We start from the raw sequence: 18,905 nt of genomic DNA, 5'->3' as shown, positions 1-18,905 counted from the left end.
CCGGTAATTATCCCTTGTTAAAACGGGATCGACGACGGTATGAACTTCACGACGCCTTTGTGAAAAGCTATGGCAATTGACTGCGTTAAAAATTTTAGCAAATCAGAGCAGCCGATACATGTCGGGGATGTAAACGAACAAATCACAGAATACAATACATAGATTGTACATCTCATGATTGGATATATGGAGGACAAGAATGAGACCTCGATTGAGCCGTAAGTTAAGCGATAAACCCGGAAGTAACTTAGCGAGAAAAGAGTATGTCATCTATTTGCACCGTTCATCGCGTTAGTTACGTTTTCTTTTCAATTTTAGAAGGATTATTGCCATAAGAAACGATCTGTGCATATTTCACCCGGCGATCGTCCTGCTTTTAGGCGGCGATTTTCCGCCGCCTGACTGCTAGCCGCTTCGATCAATCTGCAAAACTTGTAGCTTTGGCTGGCGAAACCGAATTTCACGTCAAAATATATATTCGCAAGCGTGGAGAATCGTTTTGATAGAATTTTCGCCGCATTCAATTATTCATTTATCGCATTTTGCAAGTGTTGCGAGCGTTAGCGTGAACAGAGTATGATACTAATTATGCAAGCGGAAACCCTAGAAGTTAAGCTTACTCCCCGTGGGGAGCTTACGAAGGTGTGAAATACTTACTTCCCGTTATCAGTGTTATAAGATACGACGTCGGGCAAACTTCGGAAAACCGAAAAAAGTCGACTGGAGAGGGTTTGGGGACACGCCAATATTGCATTTTCCTTTTAATAATCGCGCGCTAAACGACAAAAGAAATAAACATAACTGTTCTATAGACTATCAACGGTATTTCTGTGATTTTGCAACATGGGCATTTCACCAGACCTTTAGCTAAACAGATAGAGCGTTTATAGATCTAATTCATGGTGTCTTTTGCATGCCGTTGTTTTTAATTTACCTTCCCACTAAATAGTAAGAGTTACAAACATACCTTTGACAATCGACGGAAAACAAATATTCATGATCAGTTACTAGGGCACATGGTAAAATACGGATCCTGAATTTTACCAGGAATTTTGTATCAGTGAATATCTGTATAGCAAATGATTCCTTCAAAATATAGTAATAACTGTTTGAGTTTTTGATAAGGTTATTAGGATTCAGGATGAAAAATTTTGAAGAAGAATAGAGATACACTATGTCCTTATTCAGTCACCATGGTAACACTTTCTTACCAAGACATGTCCTACCATCCCCCATGAATCCAGACTCACATCGGCAAGTAAATGAACCAACTGTGTTGCTGCAGTTGCCGTGTTTTTCATGACAGTCATGCATCTCATTAAGACATTCATTGATATCTGAAAGGAAGTATGGCGATCGTTAAATTTTGAACCCAAACACAAGAGCGAACTTCATTTTTATTCAAATGCCTGGTGTATCGGGAAATTCGAAAATGATAAAAAAATTTACTATCAAAATAACACGGTTTCTTTATTGCAATCTACATTCAAAGTGTTTGCTGGTATCAAATGTCACTGCAAGAATACTGAGATCAACATCTTATTTATTGTTGTGTAATTTACATTTATAATATTTTGTAATGACTGAAAACGATTCATGCCTTGGCGTATATTGAGAATAACCACCAAACTTCCTTTTGACTTTGTTGTAGTTTTTTCTTCGCTTGAATTGTTATGTATGTTTACGTGACAGCTAAAGTCATCAGTAATGACCGAAGATTGGATGCTACAGACTTCTGTGAGCAGTCAAGTCAGCATGGACTGATTTGGACTATGTCATTTTTGGCTAATTAAGACTTTCCAAGACATCGCGACCATTAGGGAGCATCGTGCTGAAACTCCCGTCGTCATTGAGTATCTCTCGCCTGTACATGGTTACAGATTTCTATTTATACACAGTATAGAACTACCATTACTAACAGTGTATGTAACTGGTGATGTGACATCACATATAACGTGTTTATATACAGAGTATAGAATTACAATTACTTACAGTGTATGTGATCGGCGATGTGACATCACATATAACGTTTTATATACAGAGTATAGAATTACAATTACTTACAGTGTATGTAATCGGCGATGTGACATCACATATAACGTGGTTAGATCTCAAAAGCAAGTTATCGTTGTGGCATACTTTGAGCAAATTCTATCCGATGAAGGCATGTAAATACATGTGTTACCTTCTATGCCTAAAGTTGGTCACACATTTAAAATTTGATGTTTGAAGGACTTTATATCATTCTCTTTTGAAGAAGGTTGGTTCACACCTTCACAACTTTCACCGGTACCGTTGTAACCCGTGATACAAGTACAATTGTATGACCCGGGAAGGTTTGCACATATGGCGTTCGTATCGCAGGGATCTTCATCTAATGAACATTCATTTTTGTCTGAAAGAGTAAAAAGTCGTAAAAATTCAAAGAGAGAAATATAATGGGATATTTAGGTCACGAGCACAATGAATATTTTTTACTGTAAAAAACGTGGGTTCTGTTATCATTGCCCACTCACTTTTCTCAACAATTTCCTCTGCCAGTTTTGTCTGTAAAGAAACATCCACGCATTTTGTTCACTAAGCACGGGACTAGCAAGCAATGAAACGATCTTATGGTATAGTAGAATGTGAAATGACTCGGGAAGACCAGCGTTGTGATTGGAGGGACTTCACAGACAGCTTTGGCAGCGACTCATAGCAGCAATAGGAGTAGTAAGATACCTAACCAGAGATCAAAGTTGACGGTGAGTAAAACGGAATGAAAAACGAATATCAATCGCTCTGTGTTACCGTTGTCGTTTCGTAAAGATTAGATTGATTACTCACCTACACATAGAAATCCATTGCCTTCATACCCGTCATTACATTTACAGGAGAAGGATCCTTCTGTATTGTTACAGCTAGCATTTGCATCACAGGCAGCCACGCCGTTCTCACATTCATTAATGTCTGTCAAGAAAACACGACAATGGGCAAACTCCAGTGTGACAAGTTGAAATAGGGTAGGGAAAACGTGTAAGAAGAGACTCGGATAGATTTAGTACCTTCCACAATGTCCGAAAATATTACGGATATCAAACATCAAAGTCCAAAACCAATTACGCATTATTGAAATAACATAATGAAAACTTGGCTAGTCAGAGTCTCAAAATCGTTGATACCGTTTACCGTCTTCGCTCTTGTAACTAAAAACTCAATCACAATTTCAAAGTGCGCCGTATTAAATAATTACCTTCACATTCCGAGGCTGTAGCGTTGTAGCCGTCTTTACATACACAATCGAAACCACCATCGTTGTTGAAACATATCTCATTGTCTGTACAATCATTATCTTCTTCCAATATGCATTCATCTTTGTCTGTGAGAACCAAATAAATGATTGAATTATTCTTATATGTTCTGCAAATCCAAGTGACGCAATGTTGATCGATTCATGAAACCTTGACGGTGTCATTATCTTTTACTATCAAATGCATAACTGAGAAATCCATATAATTAGTACATATGTCTACAAATAGCAATGTATCCATTCGAGCATCCTTCAAATTTTATTTTAGACACCAACTAAATATCTGCTGCTGGTAATCTTGTACCAAACAAAACGCTCCTATCTAGAAAAATTTCAATTAAACATTTCTTCATTACTAATACTTTGCACCAAGAAATCGATCTCTTCAAAATAAAGGGAGAACATGAAGGATCAGGATTGTGCAAATATCGATCAATATGATTTTCCATATTAGCTAATGTGTAAATCTCAGTTAAAATCACACAAAGCAAACATGGCATCGAGAGCTATCCCAGAAGTAATATGATTTCCATTGTGCACGATATCAATGAGAAAATATCTCTATACTAGACGCCATACAGCCATTCATCCTCACCAGAACAAGTCCTGTAGATCAGCTGTGAGTTCATAACCATCATTGCATTCGCATCTGTAGCCAGGCGTCTCGTCAATGCAGGTATGTTCACATGCCTGTTTATATTGCATTGGCTCATCCTCCGTGCCATTACACTCATTTATCGCTGAATATTGAAAATATAAGTGTCTCTTTAAATACGTTATTAGTCTTAAAATGAGGCTCCTCTGCAGCCTGTTGTTCATCAAAACAAGAGAAACGGAATTCCAGATCTAAGCTCTATTAGAGAGTACTTATATAAGTACATACGTGTACACAGGGTATCATTCGTGTCACTCATCCTGTATCCCCGATCACAGTAGCAGGTTTCCTCATCATTTCCATTAAGATAGCAGGTGCCACTGATACAGTCCTTGGAGCAACTGCGCGTTTCATTCACTGTAGAAAAGGATGAATTCACTTAACCATATCTTGTCGAAGACGAATACTATGAACTTCTAATGCTAAATGTAGATTCCTCCATCTAATCTACACGAATATGCAGGTTTCATTCAATGAACGATTAAATTGTTTGCCGTTATACTATATCACTAACAGTGTGTAATACGACGTTTGACATCAATTACGGATAACGGATGGCAATCATTACCATTTATTTACTATAGGCCCTTTTAATGAAGCATGAAAAAAAGCTCGATTGATCAATTTCTATGATATTCCGCGTAGGGTCTCCTGAAACATAGACAAGGCTTAGGTTATATGCCTTCGAACCTTAGAATGAATGTCTTAATTAATATTAATACACCGGCTAACCTGTACATGTAAGGTTATCATCATCAAGGTAAAATCCGTCCACACAACTGCATCTATACCCATATGAGAATCTTCAGTGCTGTTAGTATCCTCGCAAAGTTGAGAGCACTCGTCAGTTTGATACGAACACTCGTTGATGGCTACATGAAATACAAATTCACGTTAAAGGGCATCTCTCTCTCTCTCTCTCTCTCTCTCTCTCTCTCTCTCTCTCTCTCTCTCTCCCCCCCCCCTCTCTCTCTCTCTCTCTCTCTCTCTCTCTCTCTCCTCTCTCTCTCTCTCTCTCTCTCTCTCTCTCTCTCTCTCTCTCTCTCTCTCTCTCATGAATCCCAATTGTAACAATCAGTGCTCGAACGCCAACTCAGTCAAAACAGCTTCAATCAATGTGATATCTTCGATCAACGATGTCGTCTTATGGTAATTTATCTGCAACTAGGGATACCAGCTAACCCTTACGAATTATAAGGATATTTTCTATGCATCTTACAATCACAATTAATTCCATTAGGGTTAAGTATGTAGCCATTTCCACAGGAACACTGGTAAACACCGTCGTCGTTTGTGCAGTTCTGTTCACAAATATCCAAAGTGCATTCATCAATATCTGAAAAAGGCGAATGAACTCATATTGTCATTAGTTCTTTCACTATTCCCTCTTACTGATTACTGTTGTTGTAAGTTTATACATACAGTGGAACGATTGTTTAAGCTTCTTGGTAAGGTTTCATAGTGATATAAAAGTTTTAGACTTCTTAAGGGTGATTAGTATTATCATCACTGATTAAGTCGTAAATTGAAAAGTATCTTTAAATATCACTCTGAATCAAATATCTGAAACTCGTTGTTGCGTCGAAAAGTTTCTACGTGAAGTCCACGCTTAAAATGTGACACACTGACCTTCACAACTTGTTCCGTCGCCGGTGTATCCAGGATTACAGAGACACTGAAAACTACCAAGGGTGTTAGAGCAGGTGGCGTCTTCATGGCAATTATCATCAGCACATTCATCGATATCTAGTTTCGTAATCGTTCAGAAAATATAGATACTTGGTTTTACCAGAAATGTTATTGTCAGAAAGAAACTTGGTTTATTGGTTTCTCACATCGTTACACCATGATGTATATTTAACTGCAGACTAGTCAAATTCAGTGTAGCGATTGTTAGCTAGCCATTCAATAAAGGCGAAGACATCGCACGAGGAGGCAATTCTTAGTAAATGTGGATATTCAAGAGATCAAGAAATGAACATCAAGGAAAACATACATGTACAGCTGATATCTTACCGGAGCATGTTTGCCCATCTCCAAGGAAACCATTCTTGCAAATACATTGGTATGAGCCTGGTATATTCTCACACAAGGCGTAATCAGAGCACGAGTACGTAGAATTGTCCGCGCATTCATTGACATCTAAGACGAATTTATTTACATTAAAGCACTAAATTTAGATATATGAAGAGGAGGTGACATAAGTAAAGTAAATATGCATATCAGAATATTGTGAAAATATTGTACCTTTGCTGAAATATCGCAGGAATGTAAAAGCTAATAACGTGAAATTCATGGCAGGTATTCATGCTTTTCTTGATAACATATACCAAAGCTTGGAACAAACTTCCCCTAATAATTAAAACACGTATCTCATAGATATGGGTGGCCCGAAATTATACAGTTGAATGATATCAATAAATATTCAGTTTCCAGCAGTTGCCAATCCTGAAACCTGCATAATCTATACTCTCTAAAATTGTGTTAAATATGCATGACCCGGCAATGACAAAATACTTGTTGATTCTGTATTTTGAATGCGCAACACACAATGTGCCGTTAAACCTTAGACACATCTTACCGCTACAGAAGGTCCCATTACCAGTGTAACCATCCGCACAAACACATATATAGGACCCAATTTTATTTACGCACTGTGATCCCTCGGCTTTACACCTATGCTGTCCAGTATCGCACTCGTCCGTATCTGAAACACCATCAACACGTCAGTCTATTATGTTTTCATATTGACGGACACATATGTACACAAATACAGACGAGGTCAAGTTGTCTAAGACGACACACAATGACGCAAACTTGCACCAAAATAACAATATCTCGTTTTAACTAATTAAAAACTTCATAATTCTAATACAGTAACTGTAACATCAGTGTGTCAAATACGCCGATGCGTCACATTGATCGTACGAAAGCTTACACCAGCAATGGTAAAATATTACTGAGTACATGTACAAATAATGCCCCTTCAACTAGTACAGAAGGTCGACACCATAATACAAGGAGTTTAGATGACAAGGAAATTCTTGATTAGAGCAAATTAACAATCAAAAGACATGAACGTTGTTTTCAGAGGCAGAATAAACCCTTCAAATCGAGGTTTTAGGCTAAATTGGAACATTCGCTAGGGGTCAAAATTTCATCATGTGCTTAACTTGCACTGACATGTCTGAGTGGGCGAGAAAAATGTCCACATAACGCAATGCTCCTCTCTTGGCTCTAACCTTTTCGTACACTGAGGCGTATTCAATTTCGAAAGTACTACAACCTATTGTGGCACTAAAACCACCTTAGAACGCCATAAACTCATTATATAATATAAGAGAAATATCTCCTTCACAGGTGAGCACATTTTCGAATCAGATATACTTTTTTGTACAGCATTCGCCCACAGGCTTGTTCTATGTTTGGTGATTCACCAAATTCTTCTATATGCCCATCAACACCTGAGTTGGCTATTACTTATGATCTTACCATACCTTCACAAGTTGAACCATCTCCGATATATCCGGGTTTGCATGCACATGAATAGCTGCCTTCAAGTTCGGTGCAGGTTGCCCTTTTTACGTGACAATCGTTCATTGTGATGTCACTACATTCCTTGACATCGGAGCAGTTGACTCCATTTCCAGTCCATCCATCATTGCAACGACATTTAAAGGAACCAATCGTGTTGGTACAAGTTGATTGCGGACTGCAGTTGTCTGTGTGTCTCTCACACTCATTTACATCTAAAAATAGCAACATAACTTTACGTACTTTCTGTATACGCTTCCTTGTTTGATCGCAACTGACATGTGAAACGCAAATGAGAGATGAACAGTCCCCAATGATTATGCATTACAGTCGTAAGTAAACATTTACAGCCAAGGACGCCGTCAAAATTTTCAATTTAATCCTTAAAATAACCATTTTCTAAACTTCATCTTCAAGCCAGTGCCTTGACTGACAACAAAGTAAGCTTTGATATAAATCGTTGAAAATTAAAGATTAAAATGTTAACAAAGACTTTGCTAAAAACATTTTTTACCTTCCTTTCAACGTTTACCTCTCGTCCACAAAACTCCGCATCGGAGGCAAACGAGCAAATACGACTGACAAGAAGTGAACATTGCCTTTGCAATTTTAAATTAACGCCATTCTTTATACAATCCTAATGCTAAATGTGAAATTTTAACTTTTACAATATAAAACTGTGAAACCCATGTTATCTCGATGTTGAGAATTGATTAACAAGAACTGTGAATTTTGAAAGTCTCAATATTGGAGGCGCATTCTATCAAAACAGGCAATCGACACTGTCGCCCTAGTCCATCCGCATCCCAAAAACGTGCTTACAAAAGAGAAATAACTAAATGACGGCCTACCAGAGCAATTGAATCCACCACTGTCAAATTCGTAACCACCCAAACAGGTACACTTATAACTTCCAACGATGTTTGCACAGTCTGTGTTTTCACCGCAAGGCTCTTGCAAACATTCATTCACGTCTGAAACACAGTTAAAACTATTTATTCCCCTTGAATGCAAGATAAAAGCACTTTGACAAGATTCCGATTTTGAATGTGTAGCGGCCATATTTTTATATTTCGATATCCAAATAATTTTTATAATAACAACTATGATTACAAAGGGTTTATAGTAATTATATAATACTCAGTCAGGACCATTGTGCTTGACGCATTTCTACTAAATCCCAAAGCCTCGCAAGAGGAGCTATTACCTTCACACAGTGTTCTGTTGCCATCGACCCCAATGTAACCATCATTACAGGTGCAGTTAAATCCGCCGCCAATGTTAATGCATGTTGCCTTCTGGTGACAGTCATCAATGTTTTCCGTACATTCATTGATATCTGAAAATGAATGTTTATGAAAATTACCATATTTACACAAATAAGGCTGAGCTTATATAGCTCACATATATATAGCTTATATATATATTGATGATAACTATTTTATACAATGACAAAGATGGATTTGCCACACAGCGTAACTCACAGATCAGTCTTTCTGACGTGCTTGTGTGATTGATTTGTGTATGCTGCAGTGACTGTTGCAGTTTTGTATTCCAGCTGTGTGCAGTAGCTATGACAAAATTGCTACATGAAAGTGGGTCATTGAGCCGTCCTGTGTGAGGATTAGAATGTGACTCGGAGGCGTTTTCTACTGTCCTTCAGCGACCATGCTGCAAGTCTAACAATTGTATAGTATAACGTCGATGACACCAATGAAGGGCAAGTAGTTCAATTGACTTGATCATACTATGCTCTTCAGGAGAAAGAAAATATCAATTAATTACCTGTCACAGCCTTTCTCGTCAGTGTCGAGGCGATAGCCCTCTGAACAGCGGCAAACATAACTTCGAAGTGTATTTTCACATATTTGATCGCAAAATGGTTCACTTGAGTGAAAATCTCTCTCTTCTTCGCATTCGTCAAAGTCTGCAAATATACATGATACAAGAATGTGAAGATCATCACATACCTGGAAATTCCATTCCAACCAAGCGTTTAGGAAAACTGTCTCGTAATGGTTTATGAGAATGAAGAGTAATGGCATAAAAATCTTCTGATCACTGTAACAATATGATCAATTTCCTAGAGATAACTGTTTACGTTGATTGAGACAGCTATGTTATACGTAACTGTTTTACAGCAAGACTTCGTTTGTAGACTCTGACACGTAATGGGTTATTTCTTCATACACAAATATTAAAGGTATACTGTCACCTGTGTCAATATTGCCATAGTTACCATGGAAAGAGAAAATCTAACCAATCACAGATTTTAAGCGGGTGGCCGCTTTTTAAAAACAGCGCCCTCACATGGGCATTTTGAATACTAAGGAAGGCCCCTTTGACCATATATGGGCATATTTCGATTACAGGTGACTGTATACCTTTAAGCTGGTGCTTGTATTTATTTATACATATGATTATAATATGAATTCTAACTCATGAGAAGCCAATGAACTTGTAAACGTTCATACAAAGGTATACAAAGATATGGCACAAGACCACTAATTAATTTCCCATAGGCCACCACAGTAGCGTTGAGCTCAATTTTCCTATTTTAAAACATTCAGTGATACGAATCCTCTTAACATGTGTTAAGTCAATGTCAGCTTGACAACTGATGAATTTTTCGTGTTGGCATGTCCACGGAAATTTTGAGATAACGATAAAAATAGCGCCCTCAGTGGTGTTTTTGACAAAATTCGGGCTTATTATTATGATTTCTATGAGCCTTAGAACTCCACATATTACCACAGAATGCTTCAGCCATTATTCACAACAGTCTGCATTTTGATTCAAGCAGAAAAATATCTTTACAAAAATACTTCCATTTACAGTTCAAACCAAACAGGCATCCATGCAGGTATCAAAACTTCAAGGTCTGCACTATTTTTCTTCCGAACTATCTTCGTGGCTAACGAACCCGGAAGTGAATTAGTGGTCTTGTTCCACATGCCATACTCACCAAAGCATTTCGTGCCATTCCCTATCAACCCTGTCGGACATTCTCCACATTCAAAACCTATCGACGGTGCTTTATTGTCGGTACAATTGACACCAGGAAAACATGGATTATCTGCACATGCGTCGTAGTCGTCCTGACAAAAGTCACCGGTGTAGCCAGGTGGGCAATCGCACGTTACCACCTTTTCATTGCAAAGACAAGTTTCAAAGCTTTAGAGTTTGGGAGAGTTTCATTTGCTCTGAAGCCATTATACATGAATATACTAACATAACGTGATACATTATAACTTCAGATAGTTGCAGAAGTACATGCATTCTGTTATACTTGACTATATCAATCTCAGCGATAATACACAAAGTTAAAAATTATCGTGTTGTGCTGTCCATTTGCTGTTTCATGTTCAGAATAAATCTGGTCACCTACCTCAAATTTATCATTTACCAGATCTGACCCTTCTACAGATACATTGTAATTGCAACTGCCACCATTTCGGCAGTCGCATACTTTGACTTGAAGCACAACGGAAGTACTGGCTGAAGTATCGGTAACAATGATTGATAGATTGACTTTTTCAGTGTCCTGAGGGGTCCATGTGAAGTTACCATCTGTTGATCAGAAAGAATAAAATATTTGCTTCTATTTGGTCACTGTTTGATCTATTTTGTAACCAAGTCTATGTTGACAATATATTTTGAATGTGCAAAATTATTATCTTACCTTGGTTAATGGAAGCACCGAGCACGTCATCCGCAAGCATATATGTTATGGTGTCTCCAGGGTTCGGATCAGACGCATCCAATTTCAATGACACGGCCTTTCCAACTTCTACTTCTAATAGAGAACTGCCCTCAATCGTTACATTCGGAGGGAAGTTACCTGGTCATCATAGAACAAGAAAATGGCGTTGTCACATGTGTCTGCGACATTCTAGATTACTTCTCCATAAAACTAAAAACAAAATAAGATTTTACTTACCCAAATCCGTTTGCTGCTGTCGTATTTGTGTTGATGAGTTCCTTGTCAAGAGACCAATCTCTTCCCTCTCCGTAGCCAATGAATCAAACAGACATTCCTGATCGTCGCCACAATTAGATCGGACCTTACTCAAGTAAGCTGGGTCTTCCCTTTCATATTTGTCGATTAACTCGTCCAAGAACAACGGTTTGAAGGTTGGGTCGTTGTAATCTGACCACGACTTTCCTTCTTCATACCGGAAGAGCGACTGATCGGCTGATATATTCCCTACATGTGGAATAATTGTGTTAGGAATAAGTGATAATTTGGCACAAAAATGCGAGGCGTCCGATTGGAGGGGGTAACTGTAAATATTGGAAAAAATTAATCGAAAATACATGCATGTAACCCTGTATTGCCTGCTTGACGGTATTTTGAAATGCCACGATGAAAAGATGGACTTCTGAGCAATCTTATCATGGAGACGTTGAACGTGTTTCACATTCAATTGTCACTTGGAAATAGAAAACTCGTTCGCATACCGGTATAGAGTTGGTCTATTTTAAGAAACCAGTGATATCCTTTCTGGTGTGGACAAAGAAATTTGCTATCAAATATAAATCCAAAATCTCACTGAGACAACCATACAAAGAAATTTTAGAATCAATTTTAGAATCAATATCACATTAGGTAGCCTTCTGATGACTTGGTCATTTTTATGTCCATTTCCGACATCCCTCCGCGCACTCACATGCTTAAATATGCGATATCAAGATAAAACAATGATTTACTCACACTGCTGACCGAATGCAAAGTACTCGGCGTCTGTAAAGTTGTCACCTGTGGGTTGCTTTATATTGCCGTCTGGGAGTTTGAAGTCGTTTGTAGGATCTCCATCCCAGAATCCTTGTGAGAGGAAATGTCGACAAATGTAAAATTACAATAGCTGCAGCTGTAAATTCGAGGCAATGTGAAACATATTTGTTTCGCGATCGCTTGTTGAAAAAATCCAGATGTTCGCCAATAACAACAATTGCACTTTCAACGAGAGATATAGTTTTGTAAATATGTTCAACTGGTATTGTTGTAGTTAATTTAGCCGGAGTCAAAATGCTTCATGGCATTAGCAATGGTCAAAGAGCCTTGTTAGGAAAGATTGAGAACCTACCAATTGAATTTTAATTCCCCCCAAAAGAAAGCATAAAGTTAATCAAAAAGGTTATTCAGTTTTTGAACCAAAAAGGAAATTGCCAAGGCAGCGAACAGCAGCGCAAATTTTGAATGTGGTAAATGAAGTCAACTCTGTGTAGCTATGCTGAACCTCTCATAACAGTATACATGCGTTGTGGACTTTGGTCTACAGCATATTGTGCAATTTACCCAGTAAGCCTGTAACACGACCTTTGAACTCTTCTGGTGCCGAAAACAGGACATCAAGCATCTTCTCTGCGACTCCAATAGATATCGACATTTTGGATGTGAATGATGCGACGAATCTAACTTTCGCACCCGACCCTACAGTGGATTCTTCTTGTTTCAATGACATAGAAACGTTAGTGCCATTCGGAGTAAATGGTTCTGGGGGGATAAAGTAAAGTTGGAAGGTGAATCAAGTATATCAATGATAGCAAAAATCTTAAGTAAGTATGCTTATAATCCTCTATGAATGAGGTTCGATTCAATTGCTAAGCACAAAAATGATGATAAAAATGCACAAGGGACGATGAATCAAACGACATTTTAAAAGCATTGAAATTCGTGGGAGCACATCACCGAAACCAAAAAACTAATGCATGCATGTATGATTTCAGTGCCAACATGTGCATGTATGTGTGTATAATGAGACTAACTTTGGATTCAAACCCGAAAACTCACGAACACTTCGCAATTTGATAAAGCAGGCTTATGAAACCACATCCTTACACCTAAAACAATGTGATTAATAACGAAGGTAAGTTTAAATTATACAAGATCACTCCACTGTAGTTCAACTATTAATGCGTGTATATGTAGGTAGGTAGGTAGGTAGGTAGGTATCTATGAATCTACGTATCTATGTATCCACATAACTATATATCTACGTATCTATGTATCTATGAACAATCACATATGTAATTAAAATCATTCAAAAATATGTCTGCATGTTTTTTTACAAATACATTTATTATGTCTCAGTGTTTTTGTACCGCTATGTGTCTGAGTATTTGTGTTTGCCAACCCCGGAAAATATATTCAACTACATCAACATAAATTGTAACACTCACGATCATCCAGGAAAGTCTTATTGAACAGTTCGCCATCGACGAGAACGTCATAATCAGTACCATCATCTGTTAGCTGGACTTGAACCTATTTAGTGGTAAATGTATTCAATGCCTTTGATAAAATGACTATAAATTAACATCTTAAAAAGTTATTCCAAGGTTTATTTTAATGTCTTAAGTCTTCGTGTTTCATTTATAAGGGCATGTTCCGTTCAAATGTATAGTTGGATAACTATTGCTAGTTCTTTGGCCATTGAGACATCGCCTAATCAGGAATATGATCATTTACTTCAGTTAGTATTTATGGTATGACTGCATAAATATAAATTATGTCAAAAACCTTACCGTAGAACTGTTCTGTTGTTTTGCCGCAAAAGCTACAAACACCGTAGCTTGGCTCTGTGTGCCATTCTTTGTGATTGCTCTTGCTGTTCTTCCTTGTAAATTGAAGAAGTCGTCGTCAACCTGCACCAAGGTGTACTCTCCTAATCCATTAAAGGTGTACGAAACGCCATCAAGAGTTTTCAAATGAGGATCTCCAAGCATCCAGCCTATGATCAATGAAAATATTTTTAGCAACAAGAACATTATATTATATTATATTATATTATATTATATTATATTATATTATATTATATTATATTATATTATATTATATTATATTATATTATATTATATTATATTATATTATATTATATTATATTATATTATATTACGTTATGTTTCGTTATGTTATGTTATGTTATATGATATTTTATTATATTATATTATATTATATTATATTACATTATATTATATTATATATTATATTATATTATATTATATTATATTATATTATATTATATTATATTAATATTATATTATATTATATTATATTATATTATATTATATTATATTATATTATATTATATTATATTATATTATATTATATTATATTGTATTATGTTATGTTATGTTATGTTATGTTATGTTATAGCTTTGTCAATACCAGTGAATTTTTGACGTCATATCTCCACATTATTACTGATAATGTTTTCCATTATTCAGCATTGTGGCCCCACAGTGAGCATAACAAAGCAAGTTTATTCTTGGAAAACGAAAAAAGGACTGCGCATTTAAAAAGGGGGAAAGTATGAGATAAACCATGTAATCCACAAAACGATAAATCTTGATAATGGTGCGCAATATTGATAATAATGTCTTACTGTTCGATTTATCAATTTTCTGAGTCCTCCCGCATGCATTTCACAAATTGAACCGTGAAAATGCTGCTCATTTTTATGTTCAACATGCGTGTTCAGTACAGTGCAGTTGGAGTGCGTGTAATGTATACAGTTTACAGGGTCAGGGCCGATCATGCTGGCCGACGCTTACTTGCTTTAAACTCAATTTAACTTTAGTTTTTTATTCGTTTTCAAGTAGAGTATTCGTTTTCTACATCTATTAATTCACTAGCATTGCCAAAACTATAAAATAATAGCAATAATGTACCCCATCCCGGCCAATAATGGACTCAAGCAAACTTTGCATTCAATAATGAACTCGGCTTCACCTCGTACCTTATGTCGTGCAAAGTTTGATTTCGTCCATTACGGCGGAGGAGTAATATTACTAAAGTAATTTATTATATGTAATTAGATATTATTCCCTAATATTTTCTTCGTTCAGCGAAGGAAATACGAGTGACGTAATGACCGTGTCACCACGAGTCGAAGACGAGTGGTGACATGGTCATTACGTCACGAGTATTTTCCGAGCTGAACGAAGAAAAATATTAGGGAATAATATACTTATCACATGCACAAGCCAAGAATTCGTTATTTTTTGCAAAATAAAATAAGTTTTCCATGACGATTCCGCGTTTAAACTTTTGAACTACTTTAGGAATAATATCAGTACGCCGTGCACAAGTTGTCAATCATTTCCAGTCGTCCGTCGTGTGCGTTAGCGCTCAGTACGTTCGTTCGTGTGTGGAGCAAATGACAGCTCTCGGTCTACACGTAGGCTACCTTCCGCAAAGTTATACTCTATTTCAAAGATAGCATAGACCTAGAAATTTATCACAGACGAAGATACGCTATTTTTCGGGAACAAATATTGACTGAATCTCGACGGCGCGAACACTGTAAACGTCGCGCCTGACCCTGTTTACAACCTTGAATGCGTACGGAACCCACGGTATATGCGACCAGCTTCGAGTTCGTTGTTTCCGCAAATTATTCACGTAATTCCTTCAGAATATACAGGCGGTACACTCTTGTGTTTACATTGTTCGGATTATTAATGTCGTAGTCTGTGAAAATATCGATTTCATTACATGACTTTTGATCGTGGGAGAAACATCGGCCGCCATGTTGTTTGTCTAATTTACGAGCACACCGAAGCTCGACAAAAAAAGGTCCGACGCACCAAAATTTATGACATAGACGCGGGTTGTCGTGACGTAGAACGACCAGAGAATAAATCCCGTGTTTTTTGTTCGGAGACGACAAACTTGGCTTGTGCATGTGATAAATATGTATGGTATAATATGAATACTGCCGTGTAAAGTAGAGGAGCAAAGTAATGTAGTGAGTGGAGTAGTGTGTTAGTGTTGAGTGTAGTGTAGCTGTATGTGAGGTGTAGTGTAGTGCGTAGCAGTGCAATTAGTGTAGTGTAGTGTAGTGTAGTGTAGTGTAGTGTAGTGTAGTGTGGTGTAGTGTAGTGTAGTAGAGTAGAGTAGATTACAGTGTAGTATAGCAGGCCTATAGTATTGAATAGTGGAGTAGGGTAGAGTAGAGTTGAGTAGAGGAGTAGGATAGAGTAGAGTTTAGTAAGTAGGCTTAAAGTAGAGTAGAGTAGAGAAGAGTAGAGTATAGTATAGTGTAGTGTAATGTAGTATACCATATCATACTTTATGTTACCATATTTAGCAAAGATGTCGGTGAATATCTGTTGAAACAGGACGGTTCCAGCATTTCCGAAATACATCAGCGGGTATAAACAGATTGCTATTAACGGACATACAAGTGGGACCTGGCCTTACTCATTGTTAATGTTCAGATATAGTAATAGTCCTACAAGATACGTGATTGCATCTGGTTATAGTGTTTTACTTACCCCATATAGGTGGGAAATACCCATTACACGTTCCTGGTGGTCGTTTCTCGGCATACAAGTCACAAAAATATGGATCCCTTGAATACTGGCAGCAGTAATAACGTGGCAATATGTCTTCGTCTGGAAATTAGAATGACCAGATCTGATAAGTTTGCTATTGAGCCTTAGGTTCCTATTCATCCCATATTCTAATAGTTTTTCGTGAAATGTAATTGAATAACATTACTCTTGGAAACGTTTCACTTGAGCTTATCTTATCCCACTGGATTAAAATCTGTCGCGAAAGTTAGTTTCGTTTTTGTGTACGTAACACAAATTATACCCAAGCTGTACACTGAGTACTGTATAAATGTAATTCGGTCATCGAGCTGTTAGCGCGTTTACAATTTGCACGAATGGTGCACACATTTTTACCATATACCAATATTTTTATTTAATCGAAAGAGTGGCTGAAAATATTAACAAGTTACACTAATTAAGCTAGATAGATGCAGCACTGTATAATGCTTCAAGCGACTTTTTGAAACGAAATACTCACTGTACCAAAGCCTGTACAAATACCATCTCCACCACAAGAAACGACCACCAAATTGCCATCTTTCTGTAAAACTACTATCCCATGCATATCTACCGTAGCCTTCCACCAACGTGTGATCAGACCGGTAGCGACACCTTTGCCCTGCTCCCCAACGGTTGGGGAAAATGGTTTGGATCGTAAAACTTCGGCCTATGGGCAAAAAGCAGATATTTATTTTCTTATGACTCAACAACCTGTTGATGGAAATATTTCTTGCACTATGGTTATACTATGGAATTTTGAAACACATTGCATCCAACAGTAAGATTGTAAGCAATTACAAGTGTGTGAGTTTGGTCTTTTCGAAATTTTGAAACATATGAAAAACAAGAGTATTATACATATCATCAAATAGTGTATTAAATTTGACACGTAGTATCACGTGGTGTCGAAATTTCTATTGTGTCACATAAGATTAAGGAAATAAGTTTTAGGTAGGTACATTATTGACAAATGTTTGTGCTCTACAATAATACTGGCCTTGTCGTCGGTTGATCGCTGAAAGTAAATTTGGATCAATCTCGTCATCATTGAAGTTTTGTGCTGCTTCTCCATCTTCCTCTGTGCCACTACCGAAAGAATTATCTTGCCTTCCCTGTCCAAATCCACACGGGCAGGTTCCAAGTCCCCAACTCCAAGTGTCCGGATGAGGTTGTCGATAGTACCACTCCAGGCAATACTTTTTTGGATTAACTGTGTATCGGTAATGGTTTTCAACACGAAATATCCACCTTCCTTTCTTGTTTGTGTTTCCATCGTACTGATCAGGTCGGTATTTTTGATGAAGCAAGGAAAGTTCCGATTCTGTACGTTACGTACATAGTGATATTTATACGAGCTGTAATAGTAGCTGTAGATTCCATGGTAACCAATAATGACGTCATTGTTCTCGCGCACTTTGTAATTCCATTTCATTTCATCTTCCATATAATTAATGACAACGAATCCGTATACACCGTCTGTCACCAAAGCTGCTTGAAAAGTGTTAGTCTGGAAACAAAGAAAATCCAGAACACAAAATTAATGAGTAGAAATCATTTGTTGAGAGGTTCGAAAAGGGAAGTGATAGGATTCGGTATTCAATTTAGACTTCTCAGGAGAAATACATTTCACAGAAAATACAGATCAATCCACTGGATGAATATTTACGCTCCAGTACGATTATGTTCTCCAGAAAGGTTACCATTTGCTGTTCAGTCGCACTGTTTACTAAGCCAATACAACAAAAAGAATGATCGTAAATTCCAAGTCAGTTGTCATTCAAGCATGATTTATTGGAAAGGATGCTGTTCCTCAACATATCAGCGAGAGCCGTGGTCATCCTGGTTGATTCTGTTAACACTGCATCTGCTACTGTGACATAACTTCGTCAGGTAGGTAGCTTCATTAAACTGGTCCAAGTGTAAATGTTCGATCAAAATGACCCTGAGATTTTGTGTGTTGAGTTCTCAAAATCCCAAAATTAGCGACAGTTTACATTTGCTACGAGGAAGAAAAGTTCCATTTCGCAAATGCATATGTTTCACATTAATGTTACCATTCAACATACGGAGTCAAGTTTTCTGTTT

General features: G+C 37.3%; 1 protein-coding gene across 1 annotated transcript in view; it reads right to left on the bottom strand.

The window, feature by feature from the left end:
* Positions 1-18,905, bottom strand: part of LOC139117929 (fibrillin-1-like) — a 59,335-nt gene that overhangs the window by 15,200 nt on the left and 25,230 nt on the right. The window contains exons 16-39 of the mRNA XM_070681167.1: positions 17,818-18,327; positions 17,322-17,487; positions 16,761-16,880; positions 14,007-14,212; positions 13,662-13,746; positions 12,778-12,975; positions 12,193-12,303; positions 11,419-11,685; positions 11,161-11,319; positions 10,867-11,048; positions 9,264-9,405; positions 8,686-8,817; positions 8,330-8,452; positions 7,442-7,693; positions 6,526-6,651; positions 5,961-6,086; positions 5,574-5,690; positions 5,164-5,280; positions 4,677-4,816; positions 3,885-4,023; positions 3,233-3,358; positions 2,827-2,949; positions 2,273-2,395; positions 1,212-1,337 (exon numbers count right to left, since the gene is read on the bottom strand). Coding sequence (XP_070537268.1) covers positions 1,212-1,337; positions 2,273-2,395; positions 2,827-2,949; positions 3,233-3,358; positions 3,885-4,023; positions 4,677-4,816; positions 5,164-5,280; positions 5,574-5,690; positions 5,961-6,086; positions 6,526-6,651; positions 7,442-7,693; positions 8,330-8,452; positions 8,686-8,817; positions 9,264-9,405; positions 10,867-11,048; positions 11,161-11,319; positions 11,419-11,685; positions 12,193-12,303; positions 12,778-12,975; positions 13,662-13,746; positions 14,007-14,212; positions 16,761-16,880; positions 17,322-17,487; positions 17,818-18,327 — 3,916 coding nt within the window. The remainder of the gene's footprint in view (positions 1-1,211; positions 1,338-2,272; positions 2,396-2,826; positions 2,950-3,232; positions 3,359-3,884; positions 4,024-4,676; positions 4,817-5,163; positions 5,281-5,573; positions 5,691-5,960; positions 6,087-6,525; positions 6,652-7,441; positions 7,694-8,329; positions 8,453-8,685; positions 8,818-9,263; positions 9,406-10,866; positions 11,049-11,160; positions 11,320-11,418; positions 11,686-12,192; positions 12,304-12,777; positions 12,976-13,661; positions 13,747-14,006; positions 14,213-16,760; positions 16,881-17,321; positions 17,488-17,817; positions 18,328-18,905) is intronic.

The sequence above is a fragment of the Ptychodera flava genome, chromosome 18 (assembly GCF_041260155.1).
Source record: "Ptychodera flava strain L36383 chromosome 18, AS_Pfla_20210202, whole genome shotgun sequence".
Classification (NCBI taxonomy): Eukaryota; Metazoa; Hemichordata; class Enteropneusta; family Ptychoderidae; genus Ptychodera; species Ptychodera flava.
The sequence above is the reverse complement of the archived record's forward strand: the minus strand, read 5'-3'. Positions and strand labels throughout refer to the sequence as shown.